The sequence below is a fragment of the Vanellus vanellus genome (assembly GCF_965231255.1).
Source record: "Vanellus vanellus genome assembly, chromosome: 16".
Lineage (NCBI taxonomy): Eukaryota > Metazoa > Chordata > Aves > Charadriiformes > Charadriidae > Vanellus > Vanellus vanellus.
In genome coordinates this window covers 4,867,727-4,883,268 of record NC_138921.1, presented here as the reverse complement: position 1 = coordinate 4,883,268, position 15,542 = coordinate 4,867,727, and the positions used below count along the sequence as shown (strand labels likewise).

The window sequence follows — 15,542 nt, the reverse complement described above, 5'->3', positions numbered from 1 at the left end:
AAGCTCTGAGGAAACCTCAGAAGAATATACTGTCCCCAAAATATTAAAACTGGATAATGTAGTACTTTTGTCACTCTAAAGTATGTCAGAAATAACTTCTGGTATTAGTTCTCAGATTTTAGCATTCCAATTAGAAGAGATGCAACTCCCAGCTTTGCTTTCTGTCTTGCTATCAGGAGCATGTGTTAGGGACAACTTTGAAAGTTATGAAATTAAGGGAATTTATCTGGTTTTAAGGCAGCACATGAAAGGGCATAAGATACTTGGTGTGCTAGCAACTTGAAGAAGCTTTGAATAGTCTCAGAGCCACAGTAAGCAATTACAGAATTGTGGGTTGTATCTGCAGCACCAGCAATGGTTCTTTGAGTACTAGGCAGTTTTGTGCTGATGGAACTGAACCATTTAACAATCTTCCTAGTGCTTACAATGAACTTCAGAAACACCCATGAATCTCTGAGGAGGTGGTTGTGTTTGGTAGCTGCAGGCAAATTTCTGTGCATTTATTAGGAAATGGTTAGCTGAAGGAACAGATGTGATGACGACTGCAGGAAATGTCAGTGTGGGTGAGATACGCATTGTTAACAAGAAACATTAAAGCCTGAGATACATGGCTTTAAAGAGAAACATTAGAGCCTTACTTGTTAATCTAGAATATAAAAGTATAGTTTTCCTCAGGCCAGAGCTGCAGGGGAAGGCAGAACAAATATACATAAGAGATGATAGCCGGAGTAGAGGAGGTGCCAAAGAAAGTTGTATAATGGATGAGGCATATCATGAGATTCCCTTGCAGATGGAGGCTAGATTGTAAGCACTTTTCAGTTGAGGCTTTTTTTTTTTTCTCTGTGTTGAATCCTGTATCACTATATCTAATAAACATTTTTCCTGGGGCTGCTAGTTACTACCAACATATAAAATAATCATCACTAGAAATAAAATAACAACTTCCATTTTCTTTTTTTCCATAAAACTGAAGAAATCTCCACCTTGAAATTTTCTTTGTAAACCCTGAATCTGTATGCTAAGGCATCTAATGCAATTTTGTATGTTAGAGACCTACGTAGCATTGGAAAAACCTTAGCAGGTGTAAGTCGAGTTATCTATCTCCATGGTCTCTGGGGGAAGTAGATACATTTACGTCATCTCAGAATCTGGCCTCCTTTTGGTTTTGTTTTTTTTTTTTAAACAAACATTTGTTTTTTCTTTTTGCTGTATCTATTAACCACTAAGAAAAGATGAGTTATTTCACAAATATACATTATGTTTGCCACACTGCAGTTACAAGGAATTTACAGGTAGCGATTTTATTACACGAGTCCTTAACTATATCTGTTCACGTGCCCACATTTATAAATTGCATTGTGACAGAACACTGTAAAGATCTGATCCAGATCCAGAGCCGCTTGCGCATCAAAACACCTGCAGTGAAAGCAGATGAACCAGCACCATGCGGGGTGTCTCATCCCCACCTCAGGGTGCAGCCTGTTGAAGGAGAAGCTGCAGCCTGAGCATGCACACACCATTCGTGGTGTTGCACACACACGCACAGACACACTTACTCTTGGGCGCGCTTCCTCCTTCTTCAGGCTCAACCCTAGATATACCCCAGGAGAGTCTCAGGTGTTGGATTTTGTAAAATGATTAATTTAATTGGAAGGTACAGCAGCAAGAACAGCCTAGGCTGGGTGCCCCCAAAGGCAATTATACCCTTATGATCCATATACCCGCCCCTCAGGTGCCCTTCACATACTGTCCATGCGTCTTTTAGTCCAATGGTGATTTTTGGTCTGGGGTCTTCTAACATCTAATTGGATTCTTTTTCTATGTTCAGGCAGGCAGGCTCTTATCTTGTTGATTTGCAGTTTCAGTTGAGGGTTAGAGCCTCCATATCTTCTGGTTTACATTCCTTGTGCACTTGCACTCACTGGCAGAACATGGAGAACTGAAGAGTCCCAGGCTTGGGAGAAACACTACCAAAATATCAATGTGATATCAACATTTTCCTCATACTAAACCACTAAACACAGCACTGTACCAGCTGCTAGGAAAATTACTAAGAATAACAACTCTCTCACAGCCTAAAAGCTTCAGCAAATCTAGCTATTCATGCTAAGTAAAGCTAGGCAAACAGCACAGATCACATCATAAGTAATGTATTCTAATTGTAACTTATTTATTTACGCTAATCAACTAATATCCCTCAACACAGCCGGGGCCCAGTGGGGCTTCGCGCCATCCCGTGGGGCACAGCACCCACATTAGACACACCAAGGGCACACCAAGGCACTAACCTATTCTGCCCCGTAGGCAGCTCATCTGGCCTTTGCTCAGGTTTTTGGTTTGGTGGTTGCAGGTGTCTGAGTCGGGGCTGTAATTCCCTTACTAGTGGTGAAGTTGTAACAAACCCCTTCATTAAGGAAATATGTGTTTTCCACTTTTAATGCAGTTTGGGCTGCAGGGAGCAAGCATCTGGCAGTCTGTTCTTTCACTGGAGTGTGTGGGTAAGGGAGCAGCAGTGAACTGGCAGTTTTACACTTAGCCTATGCTGCATTGGGAACATGGGATCATCTTTGCCCAAATTGTTGGTTTGGTTGTTGTTTTTAAATAGTTACTTGATGATAAACTGGGTTAGAGGCTCCTGCGGACATATGGTTCATTCTCAAATTCCTCTTCTTTTTTCTATGTAAATAACATTGTCCCCATTCTCTCTGACAGTCAAAGGAGGTGGCCAAAATGGATAGAGCAAGTAGGGATTTCTCAAACTAGGAATTCTCTGTTAACGTGCTTGTTGTATGATGTGACTTGAGGTCTTTCCTTGTTATGATTTACATATGCATCATAAATGACTTTTAGGCTGAGTTTGTATATTTGTAAAACTTGTAACATTTGCAGGGTCTGAGTCTTGAAGAGCCTGAGACTAAAACACTAACACAGTGTTGCAGCTTTGCAGAGAATTGGATTAGTGGGGTTAAATAGAGACTTTAATTCAACACCCTTGAAAGAATTCAAGTATCATAATAATTACATGTTTTATGTGTATGCATGTATGTATATATGTATATGTGTATATTATGGAAGCTTAAACAAATAATGAAGTAACTGCACAAATAAGAGTGAGACAAGTGTTTCCTCTCAGTTCCTGCTAGAGAAATATGAAAAAAAAAGAAAGAAAAAGAGTTCCAGAAAAAAAACAGTTCAACGTTTATCAAACATGCAACCTTTGAGGGCAGTGAGTGAAAGTGGATCCTATCCAGCAGCTGTGATTTCTTACACCTGCAAAGGCAGCTGTAGTCCTTTCCACTCAGCCTAACTTTTCCATTGCATGTGGCACATAATGAATGGTCTGGGAGGGAGCTTGTCAAAGCAGCTTGTACACATGGTATTAAGAGCACGCTGCTAACTGCTGAACCTAGTACCCATACTATTCAAACTCTTCAGTATTTTTTTCAGTGTTTTTCAAATTATGATACTTCTAATATGCTTGGTGGACTTTTGAGATGATAAGAATCAATGCATGTGTATCATTAATCTCCAATTTATATTTCCTGTTATTTGCAGGGGTGTGGAAGATGCAATTCATAGGAGAAATAGTTATTACAGCCATGTTCAGGACTTCCTCTATTGGACAGCTGGCAGGACCTGAAGGGACACATGCACCAAGCTCGTGGTGTTTCTTATGCAGATGTACAGAAAGACAGAATGGGAGTAATGGCTTTTCTCTGCAAAAAGATACAGAACATGCACTGTGTAAGCTGGATGACATCAAGTTACAATCTCATGTGAGTCTTTTCTAGCACTTCTGAAGGAAATTCCACTGTGGCTCAGGATCTAATTCTATGCACTAGAAAAGATCATGAAAATTTGAATAAATAATTCTGGATTCTTAAGTCTGTATGTGTGTGGGGCACCATCCAGGAAGAAAAGTTACTGCTGGTTCTAATAAAGCTGTTGCTGCCTTCCTGCCAGCAACACTAAAGGGTACTGGGGTCCTTGTATTTCTAAAACCCGTTCCAACAAAAAAATAACAGTTACAGTGCATATGTAGTTCACTGTAACAATAGAATAAAAATGCCAAGTTCACAAGTAATTACACTCTATATTTACAACCAGCTTAGCCACGCAGGATATTTTAAATAACATGAACAACTGCAATGCTTTGTTTGAAACAGAAAAATGGTTTAATCCAGGAAATATCACTAGTATCCCTAAAGATACATCTGGTGTACAGAAATATTTATGGCAAATATTTTTCGTTTTAGAGCAGCTATTTCTGTGTGTGAAAAGTTCTTTCTCAAATTAGGTACAACTCCTAGTATTTAATTTGTGAGAATAAAAATACAAAGTGCGAAACAGAAGCTAACCCATACAGACATGGCACACAGAGATAAAACAGAAATATTCAATAATCTGAATGACTGATCTCTTCAAAGTGCCTTTTCTTCCGTAATGAAAATCTGAGTTCTGTCTGTACGTCAGAGAGATCCTCAGCAACATTACGGACTCTTCCAAACCAGACTTTGTTACTTCTGACAGGGTCACAGCCAGAGTCAAGCTAAAGGTGACACACAGGCAAATACAGCCTGCCAAACTCTTGTTTTCCTGACAAAATAGCTGAGGAAAAATAGTGTTCTGGGGTTTTTAGTCATAACCTTTTAATGTTCTCTTTAAGGCCTTTAAGCCATTCAGTAACTTAAAAAAGAACATCGAATTTGCTTTGCTAAATAAAAGCATTAAAGTGATCTGCCATGCTGCCTTCCAGCTTCATAAACATTGAATTTCAGAAGCACTACTAAACATCTTACACCTTCCTTCTGTAAATTGTCTTGCAAGAGCTCTTCTTTTGGTGAAAATATGTGCCAGGATTTCAGCGGTGACTGTACAAATCTTAATTTTTCCCACATAAAATACTGAAATTGTGTTTGGGTTCTGGGCTTTCACTAAGAGCCCTGCAGAAAAGTATCTCGTTCTTCTAGCTTTGGTAGAGGGATGTTACCTGATAGAAAACAAAGAGAGAGTTGTGTGAGACCAGCTGTAAGGTATCTTCCGGGTAGTACAGCTTAGTTTCTCCAGTTTATTCTAAGTAAATACAGGCAACTTAAATTTCCTGAGCAAGTAAGGAATGCAAACAAGTCCTCTGTGACTCCCTGTAAATCATCACTCAACGTGTGCAGTAACTTTACTTTAAAGTTAGCGCCTGTACTGCTTTGGACCAGTAGATTGCAGTCTGGTTTTTACAGATGGCTACAGTTACTTATTTTAGTACTTCCTTATTACTAGCTAATATTTCTGAAAGCAAATACAGCTATGGCAGGTTACATTCCTCGGGTTAATTCAAGCAAAATTAAGAGGTTTTTGTAAGCAAGGCAATACCTGGTGGGGCTACAAAATATTCCTCTACTTTCTCTCTTGCGTTTTTCAGCAGCTCGTTTGTGCAGTTGCCTTCTGTCACATCATCTTCCCTGAGATACAGACACCTGAAGAACAAAAATTACTAGCCTGTCTTCAAGCTAGTCTATAAATATGAAATATAAAGCGTGGCTTATCTCTAAACCTGGTTTTGGTCTTAAGTAAGTGGCGAGACAAGTACTGGAACATTTTGAAGCAACTGGGAACGCCACTGACAGATACCTGGGGAGCAGTGTGGGCAGATTGCTCGTGACAAGTAAGCTACACAAAGGAACTGGAATACACCTTTGCTATGCTTACACGTAAAGGTCACAGGTGCCAATGACATCTTCCTTCCACGCAAAACCACAGTAAGACTCTGCTGTAAGCCAGACGTGTAACCAGGCTGATTTCCAGGGGAAACAAAGTTATAGAAGGAAATAGCTGGATGCATTAACAGTTAAACAGAGGCGACCCATTACCTGTCCTCCAGGACGGAATCCATTGGTTCTACGCCATCGGTGTTCACTTCCCGAAGCTGATCAGCAAACCGGATTGCTTTCTGCAGCCGCTCCACACCCTCCGCATCGCGGAAGTCGACCAAGGCCAGGTGTTCCAAGTGGTCCAGCACCTCCACTGTCACCTTCTGCTGGACCAACACACAAACGCGGACAAAACAGGCAAAGGTGACCACGTTTCATACAGTGCCGCTTGTCTTTTTTTAACCAAAACCTGGTTACTCGGCAAACCCCCGAGTTTACACCTGCCGGGACACGGTGGTTTCTCGTACTTTCTTGGGAAATGAACGTTAATCCAAGTCATGCTGTCTCCTCCTTCCGACCACCGGCCGAGCGCGGGGCGCACCGCACCGGGCGCTCCTGCCGGTAACAGAACCCACCTGCGGCGGCGGCTGCTCGCCCTGCCGCCACGCCGTCAGCGCGGCCCGCCCAGGAGGGACCGGCCGCCGCAGCCACCGGGCCAGGCGCAGCGCCCGCATCCCCTCGCAACGGTGGCGCCTCGGTGCGTCACCTCCTCGCGCCGGAAGCGCGTCACAGCGGCGGCGCCGCCGGCCCGGCGCGGGGAGAGAGCGCAGGCGGGCGCTCGGCCGCCGCCATGAACAGCGTAGGCGAGGCGTGCACCGAGCTGAAGCGGGAGTACGACCAGTGCTTCAACCGCTGGTTCGCCGAGAAGTTCCTCAAGGGCGAGAGCGCCGGGGACCCCTGCGGGCAGCTCTTCAAGCGGTACCAGCTCTGCGTGCAGGTGCGTGCGGCCCTCGCCCTGCCCGGTGCACCGGCGGCCCTGCCCGCCCGCTTGCTCGCCCGCTCTCCGCCCCAAGCTGCTCTTCCACTGCGCTTACCCCCCTGCCGCCCTCCTGGTAGCCCCCGCGGCTGCGCACCTCACCGCGCTGCTGCGGATTGTCTCGTCTCCCGTTTCTGCCGGTCATGACATATAATATTTTACAGGTGTCGTTGTATTTTTCTTGTTAACGTAACTTGTTAAACCTGCTGGTTTAGAGGCTGGGGTGCGTTTATACAATAAGATCCAGATGGTAGTTCAGGAGGAGTTCTTGGTGCATACTTGAGCATCTCTAATATCAAAGCCTGATCCAAAGAAGTCTTAACTGCTTTTTCTAGATCACGTTTTGTACCAAAGATTACATCACTGAATACTGTAAAGATGTGTCTAGTTTAATTTTTTTGAGTTGTTTTTCTTTTCAGAAAGCAATCAAGGAAAAGGACATACCCATTGAAGGGCTGGAATTCATGGGCCCAAGCAAAGGAAAAACTGAAAACTCCTCTTGACCTCAGCTGTACAGATGGAGTCACTAACACAGCCTTCGGACTAAGCAACATCACCAGGCACAAGACTAGACACCACCTGGCTAAGACCTTTGTTAAGCTGCTTTCTAGGAAGCGAGGAATCTTCTCCACTTGTTAAAACAAACAACCACACGCTAAAAAAAGACTGGATGATGTGGTAACTACTGCCTCCTTTTCAATGAATTTTGGTGGTGGTTCAGCATCTAACAGTGTGAAAAGCCGTTTGAACTAACTTCCTATTGAATGTACTCTATAATGGGAGAATGCTTATTTGAGTGGGCTGAGATAGTAGTTGCCTTGTTACCAATTTCTTTTGCTTATTTATATAACACTTGAAAGTGTTTAAAAGAGTACAAAGGCGGTTGATTTACTATGTCGTGTCTCTATGCTGCTGAATTTTGGTGGAAGGAGCTTGTTTTATGTGACCCTGAATGCTGAGGCATTATTTTGTATCAGCAACAGAGACGGTATAAAAGCACTCTAATGGACCTGCAATAACTTAGCTGAAATAAATATAACCAGGTTATATTTTGTTCAAGTAGATAACTGTCCAGTAGAATCTGACTGTGACCTCTAGGAGGGACAGAGGTGGCCTGTAACGGAAGCTGAAGCGGACACTGTTAATGCAGAGGTGGCTACTTCAGCCTTTTCTGAGGTACTGAAACAACCTTGAACTTGAATTCTCTCCCCTTTGGCATTACACGTTTGTGCAATAAAATCAGTGCAGCCCTGGCTATCCTTTTCCATACTACCACAAAGCACCAGGCTGGTGACAGTCACTGTTGTGATCGCTGACTTTGGCTTGTTGTAGTTAAAGGGTGTGTTGAATGAGGGGAAACATTGGGTTGAAGCTTGACAGCTGATAATGTGAAAAGCCCCAGCTACCGCCTGGGGATCTCACCAGCTCATGAAGCTGCTCCTGAGCTGTGTATACTTTACACCTAGGAAAGCAAATCAAAGTTATTTGTGCTGGCTTGTAAACTGCAGAAATGTTTGCAGCAACTAGAAAAAGAGTGTTTGGAAGAGAAGTGAGGGATCAGGATCCTTCCCATCCAGTGGCCCTGTGAGCACTGTGGGAGGGGAGGTTTTCATTGATCCTAATCTAGGGATGGGGCAAAGCTGTCCCCTCTCATTACACCAACCCAGGTGAAAGTAAAAAAATATTATGGCCTGGGGACAAAAGAGCAGTCAACTTTGTAATTCTCCTAGAATTACAGTGAGGAAAAAAGTGAGCTTTGCTCTCTTTGCTTTTAAGCACTACCTGAAGGATCGTTCAGAAGTTTTACTTTTTAAAAAAATTAAAAAAAAAAAAGTGCAGTTCTCAAACATTATAGCTGGCTTGTCTGCACCACAGGCCCTCAGTAATGACTCCAGATACCGAGAACAGTGTGGGACTTGTGCAAAAGATCAGGAATTGCAGCTGGCTGGGGCTGTCGTTCCCCGTGTCCTCAGCGATGGCCTGAACACGTCAGCTGGAGTGCAGGCAGGTAGTCTGGGTTAGCCATGCTCCCGGTCTCCGGTGCGTGAGACAGCCAGTGCAATGGCAGTACAGGGGTTAAATGTAGAATTTTAAAAACAAGCTGTTGACGCTTAAACTGCTGGATCACTCAGGTATAAATAAAAATAGTAAGCTAAGGGAAAGGTCTTCCTAAGAGCACTGTAAATAGCATTTTGGGGACTGTCAAATATGCAGCTTTTGTTTTTTTAAGGAGTAATACATACAACCACTTCACTTTTTCTATGATCTTCATGTAGGAATAAACATGAATTTTGTCAGTTAGCTTTAAAACAACTATGCCCATTAGTGCCTTGTTCTGTGCTTTTAACACAGAAAAGCTTGTCTTAGTCATTTTACTAGTAAGTGGATGAAATAAATTGCATTGAAATGTGGAGAAGGGTGTCCTGCAGTGTCCGCTCGTTTCAGCAGCAAGATGCTAAGTCAGCTGCTGCATTCTTCTTTTGGGAAAAATGGTATTAACAACAGCTAAGACATAGCTCTCTCATACCATGCAAAAAAGTATAGAAGTTGCAGAAGGAATAGGAAAATGGTTGACTTGCAGAGAAGAAAAACTTCAAAATTAATATTGTACTGGAACTGACTCAGGGCTTTAGAGTTGGCTTTTAACTATGGAAGGTAATTAAGCTCTTCTAGGTAAAGAAGCTTCTGAGTGACACAGTGTTATACAGACATACGTAGCGAAACAAAAATTGTGTTTTCATTTGTAACACCTGTATGAGAGACTTTGTACAACCAGACTGTAGCTTTATGAAAAGCAGAGTTGTGAGCAACATACGTGCTGATGTACGTAAAGTACAGGAGCCAAAGATTAACATTGTGAAGGCACACAGAGCTTAATTAAACATCTTTGCTGCCACTCCCCCTCCCAGAAGGGGCTAGGAGAAAATTGCCTTCATGACTGTTAATAAACACTGCAATCGCTGATTACAGAGAACGTGCTTCAGTATATACTGAATTTTAATCTACAGTATTAGCTTGATACTTGTTCATCTGGCTGTGGGTTTACAGTGATCAGTTAAGCCAGACATGAATACGAAATGGCATAATGTCCTATGCTGAATGTGTTCCTGTTGTTAGTGTTATCAGACACAGGAGCAGATATTAATATTCAGGCAGTTGCAGCCCTTCGCTTCTGCATTGTATAAATGTTCTAAGCAAACGCTAAACTAAAGAACTTCTAAGGATTCAGATTAACAAAAGAGTCAGATCCTAAATTCAAGTTCAGAGTTGTTTTATTTAAAGGACCTCTACGCAAGTACAGACAGAGGCAACACCATTTAGCTTCATCATAGAAGGAATGTAGAATTTCTTAAATGATGGTTCCCCAAACGATGGTTCCCACACAACATTCTGGTCCAAGACAGGAAGAGCCGAAGTTCTGGCTGTTGTGGTCAGGATCTTAGTTTTCATCTTCATAACCGGTTGGGAGAGCATTAACATGGGGGTTGTGGAATAGAGTTTTGTTCCCATCGCCCCAGGGGAAAGGCTGTTGAAAGAAGAAAGAAAATAAGGCAGTGGGAGCTTTCGTGAGCACAGGAAAGCAACAGCAACATGGACTCAAACATCACGCAGCTGAACGGGCTGATGAATTCAGCAAGTCAGCATCTGTTCCCAGGCTGTAGGCAGCCAGAGTTGGAAAACAGTCTCCCTTAGCTGGGAGCCACTGTTGCTAGACAACAAGATCTTGGCTATTGCTTAAACATCAACTGTGCTACTCTGGGACCCCAGTTTTTAGAATTTGGGATCTCCTCCGTTAGCCTATAGAACTGTATTAGTTTAAGGTAAGTACAGCAGCCTTAGGACTGAAGCACTGTTCAGTGAGACAGCAGCAGGGTTACTTGAGGGCGGGAGGCCTGTGAATACCACAGGCACTTCATCTGAGCTGTGAGAAACTCTTTTGCTGCCTCAGAAACAGCCATGAGTTAAGATCATGGCTACATACCCAGCACCTCATGCAGTGCGAAGCTTCATCTCAGATGAAGCTCTGCAATGACAGAAAATAAAAGAGCCTTTAAACAGAGCTGGCAAATGTACCTTGGTCCTGATCCGAAGGTGAGCGTAAGGAACAAACTCAGGCCTCTCGTGCTCGTGCTGTGCTTTCAAGTAGCAGTTCAGCATGCAAACGCCAACCCCGGGCAGGGCCACCACGAAGGTCAGGAGCTTCCACAGGCGGGCTAGTAGGAAACGTTACATAAATTAGAATAATAATCGTTATTTCCATTAGCGTTAGTGACCCAAGTGCATGTGAAACGCACTTAGTATGTTAACGGGGGATTAACGAACGCTCTCTCCCATTTTTAACAGGGCAACGGCAGCGCTCCCCCCTTGCAGGGGTCCAGGCTCAAGCCGCCCCTCGCCCGGGCTCCGCCGCCGGGGCCTGCCGAGTGCTCCGCAAAGGGCAGTGGTTGTCAAGGGCAGCGGCGCTCCGCCCGCAGGCCTCGGCTACTCCCTCGCCCCGGCAGCCCCGTTACCTCCGCCGGCCTCGTGGGCCGCGGCCGACATGCTCCGCCCCGGCAGGGAGCGCGGGGCGGCGGCGCCGAGCAGCAGCCGGGAGACCCTTCCGAGCGCCGCCATCCCCTCCCTCAGCGTCCGCGGGCGCGAACCGGAACCGGAACCTAGAGCGGGGGGCACGGCAGCTGCGCGCGCCTCCAGCCCCGAGCATGCGCGCTTAGGCCCGCCGCCAGCCTGACCTTGAGCGGCGGCGGCCGGCTGAGGCGGCCTGGCTGCGCATGCGCCGCCGGTGGGAGGGAGGGATGGCCCGTTAGTGACGTTAGCGCCGCGATGCGTCCTTAAAGGGGTGGCCCTGGGCGCCATTTTGGTGCTGAGGGGAGGGGGTGGAGGCGTTGCCGGGCGCGAGGGGCTGGTCTGCAGCCGGGGCTGGCAGGAGGGGGTGAAGGAGCCTGGTGCCCTGGGAGGGCTGTGGCGGGGCCTGCAGCGGGGATGAGGCCCGCAGTGGGGGGCTGTGGCAGCTGGCAGCAGTTTGTAGTGGCTTCCCCTGGGTGTTGAAGGGCAGCGCTGGGTGGGACCTGTGATCAGACAGCTCTCCACAGCAGAAGGAAACATACCGAGCTATGGCATCACGCTCAGAGAAGGCTGGGGAGGGCTGTCTCCCCGAGTGGATGCCCTGAGCGAGTTTCAGGGGCTTATGTTCAGTGCAGGTGGCCCAGGAGACAGCCCTGCTGTCCCGTGTAGGATTCCCTGGTAGTGAAGTGATTGCACAGCTGTATTGGAGTTTCTTTTATGCAACAACAGAGAAGGGCTGTTACATTTTGTTAATCTGACTTTTCCACATTAGGGACCAATCCCATCACTGCACTATAAAAGCTGTTTGATTCATGATGGTAAAAAGATGTTTGTCATTAGTGAAATGCAATTTTGTAACCACTGATGAGTTTTTAATGGTGTGGATTCTTGGGATGATTCTGCTGAAATAATAACATCACTTGAATAAACACAAGATCTTAAGAATAATTAATTTGCAATAAATTGCAAAATAACTTGAAAATACCTAGATCCTATTGTATTATAGTTCTTCATTGGAGCCTGATAGTTGGCTGTTTAACCTTTGGTAGAAGCCATGCAGATGGAGAGTACATTTTCATACACTTAAAACCCCTGCAGTAAAATGAGAGGACTGCCCTAGTGGACGAAGAGACTGAAACAGACAGAGGGGGAAAGCAGAGAAATGGGGCTTTCAGAAAGGGGCAGTGGTAAGGTCTGGTCTGTGAGTGATGATGAAGGAATTGTGTTTTCTTCCTAACGAGGTTTGTTCATGGAAGGAGCAGGAGGTTTGTCATATGAAGCATGCATCTGTGAAAGATGAAGAGGAGCTGAAGGAAAGTGCAAGAGCTCTGTCCTGGTTTGGGATTATGTTATTACACAGTGCCGCTCTGGTCAGGGGTACCACAGGCTCATGTTTCACCTTGGTCCCATGAAACTGATCACTGTTCTGTTGGCAAGACCAAAGCGTATGGCGAGTTGCTGTTACAGTGTGGTTGTTAGATGGTAGGGAGCTGCATTTGCTACTGGGGAGCATGATTTTTTTTCACTTTTTCGCTTGGAGCAGGGCTTGTGTCCAAATTTACTGTGTAGCATATAGGAATGGTAAGATGGCCAGGATCTTGGAAGGCTGTTGTGAAAAGTACCTTGTCATAAAAATATTGCTCAGCTGTTTATGTTTATGGTATCTTTGCAGTGTAAACTGTTAATAAGTACTTTGGTTTGATTGTTATTCTTTTTTTTTTATCACAATTACCTCTTCCAGCATTTTTCTTTCATATTATTTTGTTTAATAAATCATTTTGAACAGTCTTGCATCCATACTGAAAGGAGAAGTTATTCCCTGGTGGCATTGTGCATATCTACAGAAGTGTGCTTCTGTCTTCATTGATGTGAGGCATTATGTGCAGTGCAGGCCTGAAACTACTGCAGCTCACCATGTGTGCGCACACCTGCTTTGTTGAGTGAGGTTGGAAGTGCTGTGTCACAAAGTTCTTGTCTGTATTGGAGGTAGTTTTTTGCCTTTTTCCACCTGCATCCTTTGGATTCAGGATTATGAGGTATGTAATACCAGACTTTAAGAAAGGAATTTGCATGTGACTTTTCTTGGGAACAGAAGATGCAAGAATTATTTTGTTTAAAATTTTAGTGATGAAACCAAGATTAAGTTCTGTATCCTAAAGCAAATTACAGTGTTGTTTTCATAGAAGGAGCTACGTAAACAAAACCACTCTTGTTTGTAGCAAAAAGAACTGTAAGCAAGCAACAGACACTAATGTTTACAAAGGAGAGAAAACTAAAAAGGATCAGCAAAAGAAGCAGCAAACTTCTGTCTAGGATGAGGAAAGGTACTCTCTAAAACAAAAAGAATTTGTGAGCTGTGCTGCTGCAATAGCCTGAAAAGACAACATGCAGGAGGTTCAGCAGGAGGTGAGAGCAGCCAAGGTGTGCTACTCCGTAGTTCTCTCTGGCACCTTCACTCTTCTGACAGTCTTGAAAATTCTCTTCAGAGAAGAAAATGCTCGTAGAGAGCAGTATGTAGTAGTGGCAACTCTCAGCACAGCTGCCCCAGATTAAACAAAGTTCCTTGTGAGCACTTCTTCCACCCACGGAGCTCCAAGGGACTTGTGGAGAGCAACTGAAAATGGGGTTCAGGTCTGTCCTGAACCTGAGGATGGTGGTGGTTGCATTACAGTCTGAGTTACACTGATTTAAAATGTGACTTTCTTAGGCTTTGTCATCCCAACAGCTGTGATTAATCTCTGTATTAGGTGTGTCAGGAGTCTAATGGGTCTGATTCACCTCTTCTTAAAAGTGGTGTAAATTGGGAGTGACTACTGGAAGACAGAAAAGATTCCATGTGAAAAACTTCTCATTGAGATAAGACAGGCAGGTATTTGAAGAAACCTAGATATTTTAAAAAGTATTGTGAAGAATGTTTTTATATAGTTTTATGAAATATATTTAACTGTGCTATATGTAATGGTTAGTCTCGCTGTGATGATTGCAGTAATCCTGACAGCATGTGTTTTTACAAAGGGGTGGGGAAAATACTGGTGAATGAACAACAGTCAACTCTGCCACTGACTCAGTAGATGTGTCTGGGTTATTGACCTGTGGCATGGGAACCCCTCTTGCACTCGCTGGTGTGCACTATTGCTTTGCAGAAGGGACTTAATGTGAGTTTTTCCAAAGCTGATCTCTTTGAGGTCCTATAGCTTGATTTGGAAACTGGCTTATCACCTTTCAAAATCCAACATTTTGAGGACTTTTCAACACATACATTTATTCCAGAAGATCCAGCATCCTGGAAGCCTTCCGAGTCTAGAAATGCTACAAAGTTAGCTCTAAAAAAGGAGGAAAAAAAATATATATATAAAGTGCTGGTAGTCAGTCACTTTGAGAAAGCTGTTTTCAGTGTGGTGGTGGGACAGGTGGAGGTCAGGCCAGAACTCCTGGAATCTGACTTGGCTACCCAGGAAACATCTCCTGTTGAGTGTGCAGCAGTGACGTGCAGCACCTGATTTGAACAATTTGGGTTGTATCACTGTTCAGCTTAGCAAAATTTGAATGACTGCAGTGAGCTGGTGTTCAGTAGAGGTGGAGTTGACTCGCTGAGATGGAAAAGAATGTTTGTAGCACAGAAGAAAGCTTAGGGTTATATGTACTGAGCACAGAAATGCTTGTAGAGGCAGGAAACTTTCTTTAGCTGTAAGGTAATGTCCCTAAAAGTTAGTGGGTTTTGAGATAGGGAGGTTTTACTGTAATTCAGAATCAAAAGCTGCCTTCCAAAGACTCGTCTTTCACCTTTCTTTTTCTTGTTTTTCCTGGCTGCAGTGGTGGCTAGCGGAGAGAAGATGGCACAGATAACAGCATGAATCACTGATGAGATGCGATTTATAAAAGCCTTCGATACTGTCCGCTGGGGCCGAAGGCTTTCGGAGCAATGCCGGACTGGCCCGCCTGGTGGCAAACTCCTTTCACTGGAAGTGTCTCTCCGTTTAAGAGGTTTGGGAACAACAAATACACTCACTGGGATTTGAGACTGTAATCTCATCTCTGTGCTTTTTCAGGTTTTCAGGGACCTACTCATCCCTCTTGAATAGCAATGTTTCCTCCAGCAGATAGTCTCTTAACAAACATGGAGTTCGTGCTGCAGAGATACGGCCTGTGTCTCAAACTTCACAGAATTTCTGGGGGGTTCTTCATCTTCTCCCTGTAGTCCTGGAACTGCAGAAATCAATATTCTGCCATCTGTAAATCCTTTGTTCCCCTTTTCACCAGGGCTTTATCAGCTTTGTAAGTGAAGGAGGGAGGGGGGA

General features: G+C 44.4%; 3 protein-coding genes across 4 annotated transcripts; 1 reads left to right on the top strand and 2 right to left on the bottom strand.

Annotated features, from left to right (window-relative positions):
* Positions 1-4,158: 4,158 nt before the first annotated feature.
* GATC (glutamyl-tRNA amidotransferase subunit C) lies at positions 4,159-6,390 on the bottom strand. The gene is made up of 4 exons (XM_082491719.1): positions 6,281-6,390; positions 5,865-6,028; positions 5,368-5,471; positions 4,159-4,990 (listed from the first exon to the last, which is right to left on the bottom strand). Exons 1-4 carry the CDS (start codon positions 6,377-6,379, stop codon positions 4,935-4,937), a joined length of 423 nt encoding a protein of 140 aa, XP_082347845.1. The 5' UTR covers positions 6,380-6,390; the 3' UTR covers positions 4,159-4,934.
* Positions 6,391-6,442: 52 nt separating this feature from the next.
* TRIAP1 (TP53 regulated inhibitor of apoptosis 1) lies at positions 6,443-8,029 on the top strand. 2 transcript variants are annotated; one of them, XR_014269764.1, is made up of 3 exons: positions 6,443-6,642; positions 7,101-7,359; positions 7,745-8,029. XR_014269764.1 is itself a non-coding variant. In XM_082491640.1 (2 exons), the coding sequence occupies exons 1-2, from the start codon at positions 6,496-6,498 to the stop codon at positions 7,182-7,184; spliced, it is 231 nt and encodes a 76-aa protein (XP_082347766.1). In that variant the 5' UTR covers positions 6,443-6,495; the 3' UTR covers positions 7,185-8,027. The 2 variants fall into 2 exon arrangements, 1 of the variants encoding a protein (XP_082347766.1); XM_082491640.1 differs by having other exon boundaries at positions 7,101-8,027.
* Positions 8,030-9,941: 1,912 nt separating this feature from the next.
* On the bottom strand, positions 9,942-11,374 carry COX6A1 (cytochrome c oxidase subunit 6A1). Its single transcript, XM_082491613.1, has 3 exons — positions 11,193-11,374; positions 10,756-10,895; positions 9,942-10,207 (listed from the first exon to the last, which is right to left on the bottom strand). Exons 1-3 carry the CDS (start codon positions 11,293-11,295, stop codon positions 10,121-10,123), a joined length of 330 nt encoding a protein of 109 aa, XP_082347739.1. The 5' UTR covers positions 11,296-11,374; the 3' UTR covers positions 9,942-10,120.
* Between the last annotated feature and the right edge of the window lie 4,168 nt (positions 11,375-15,542).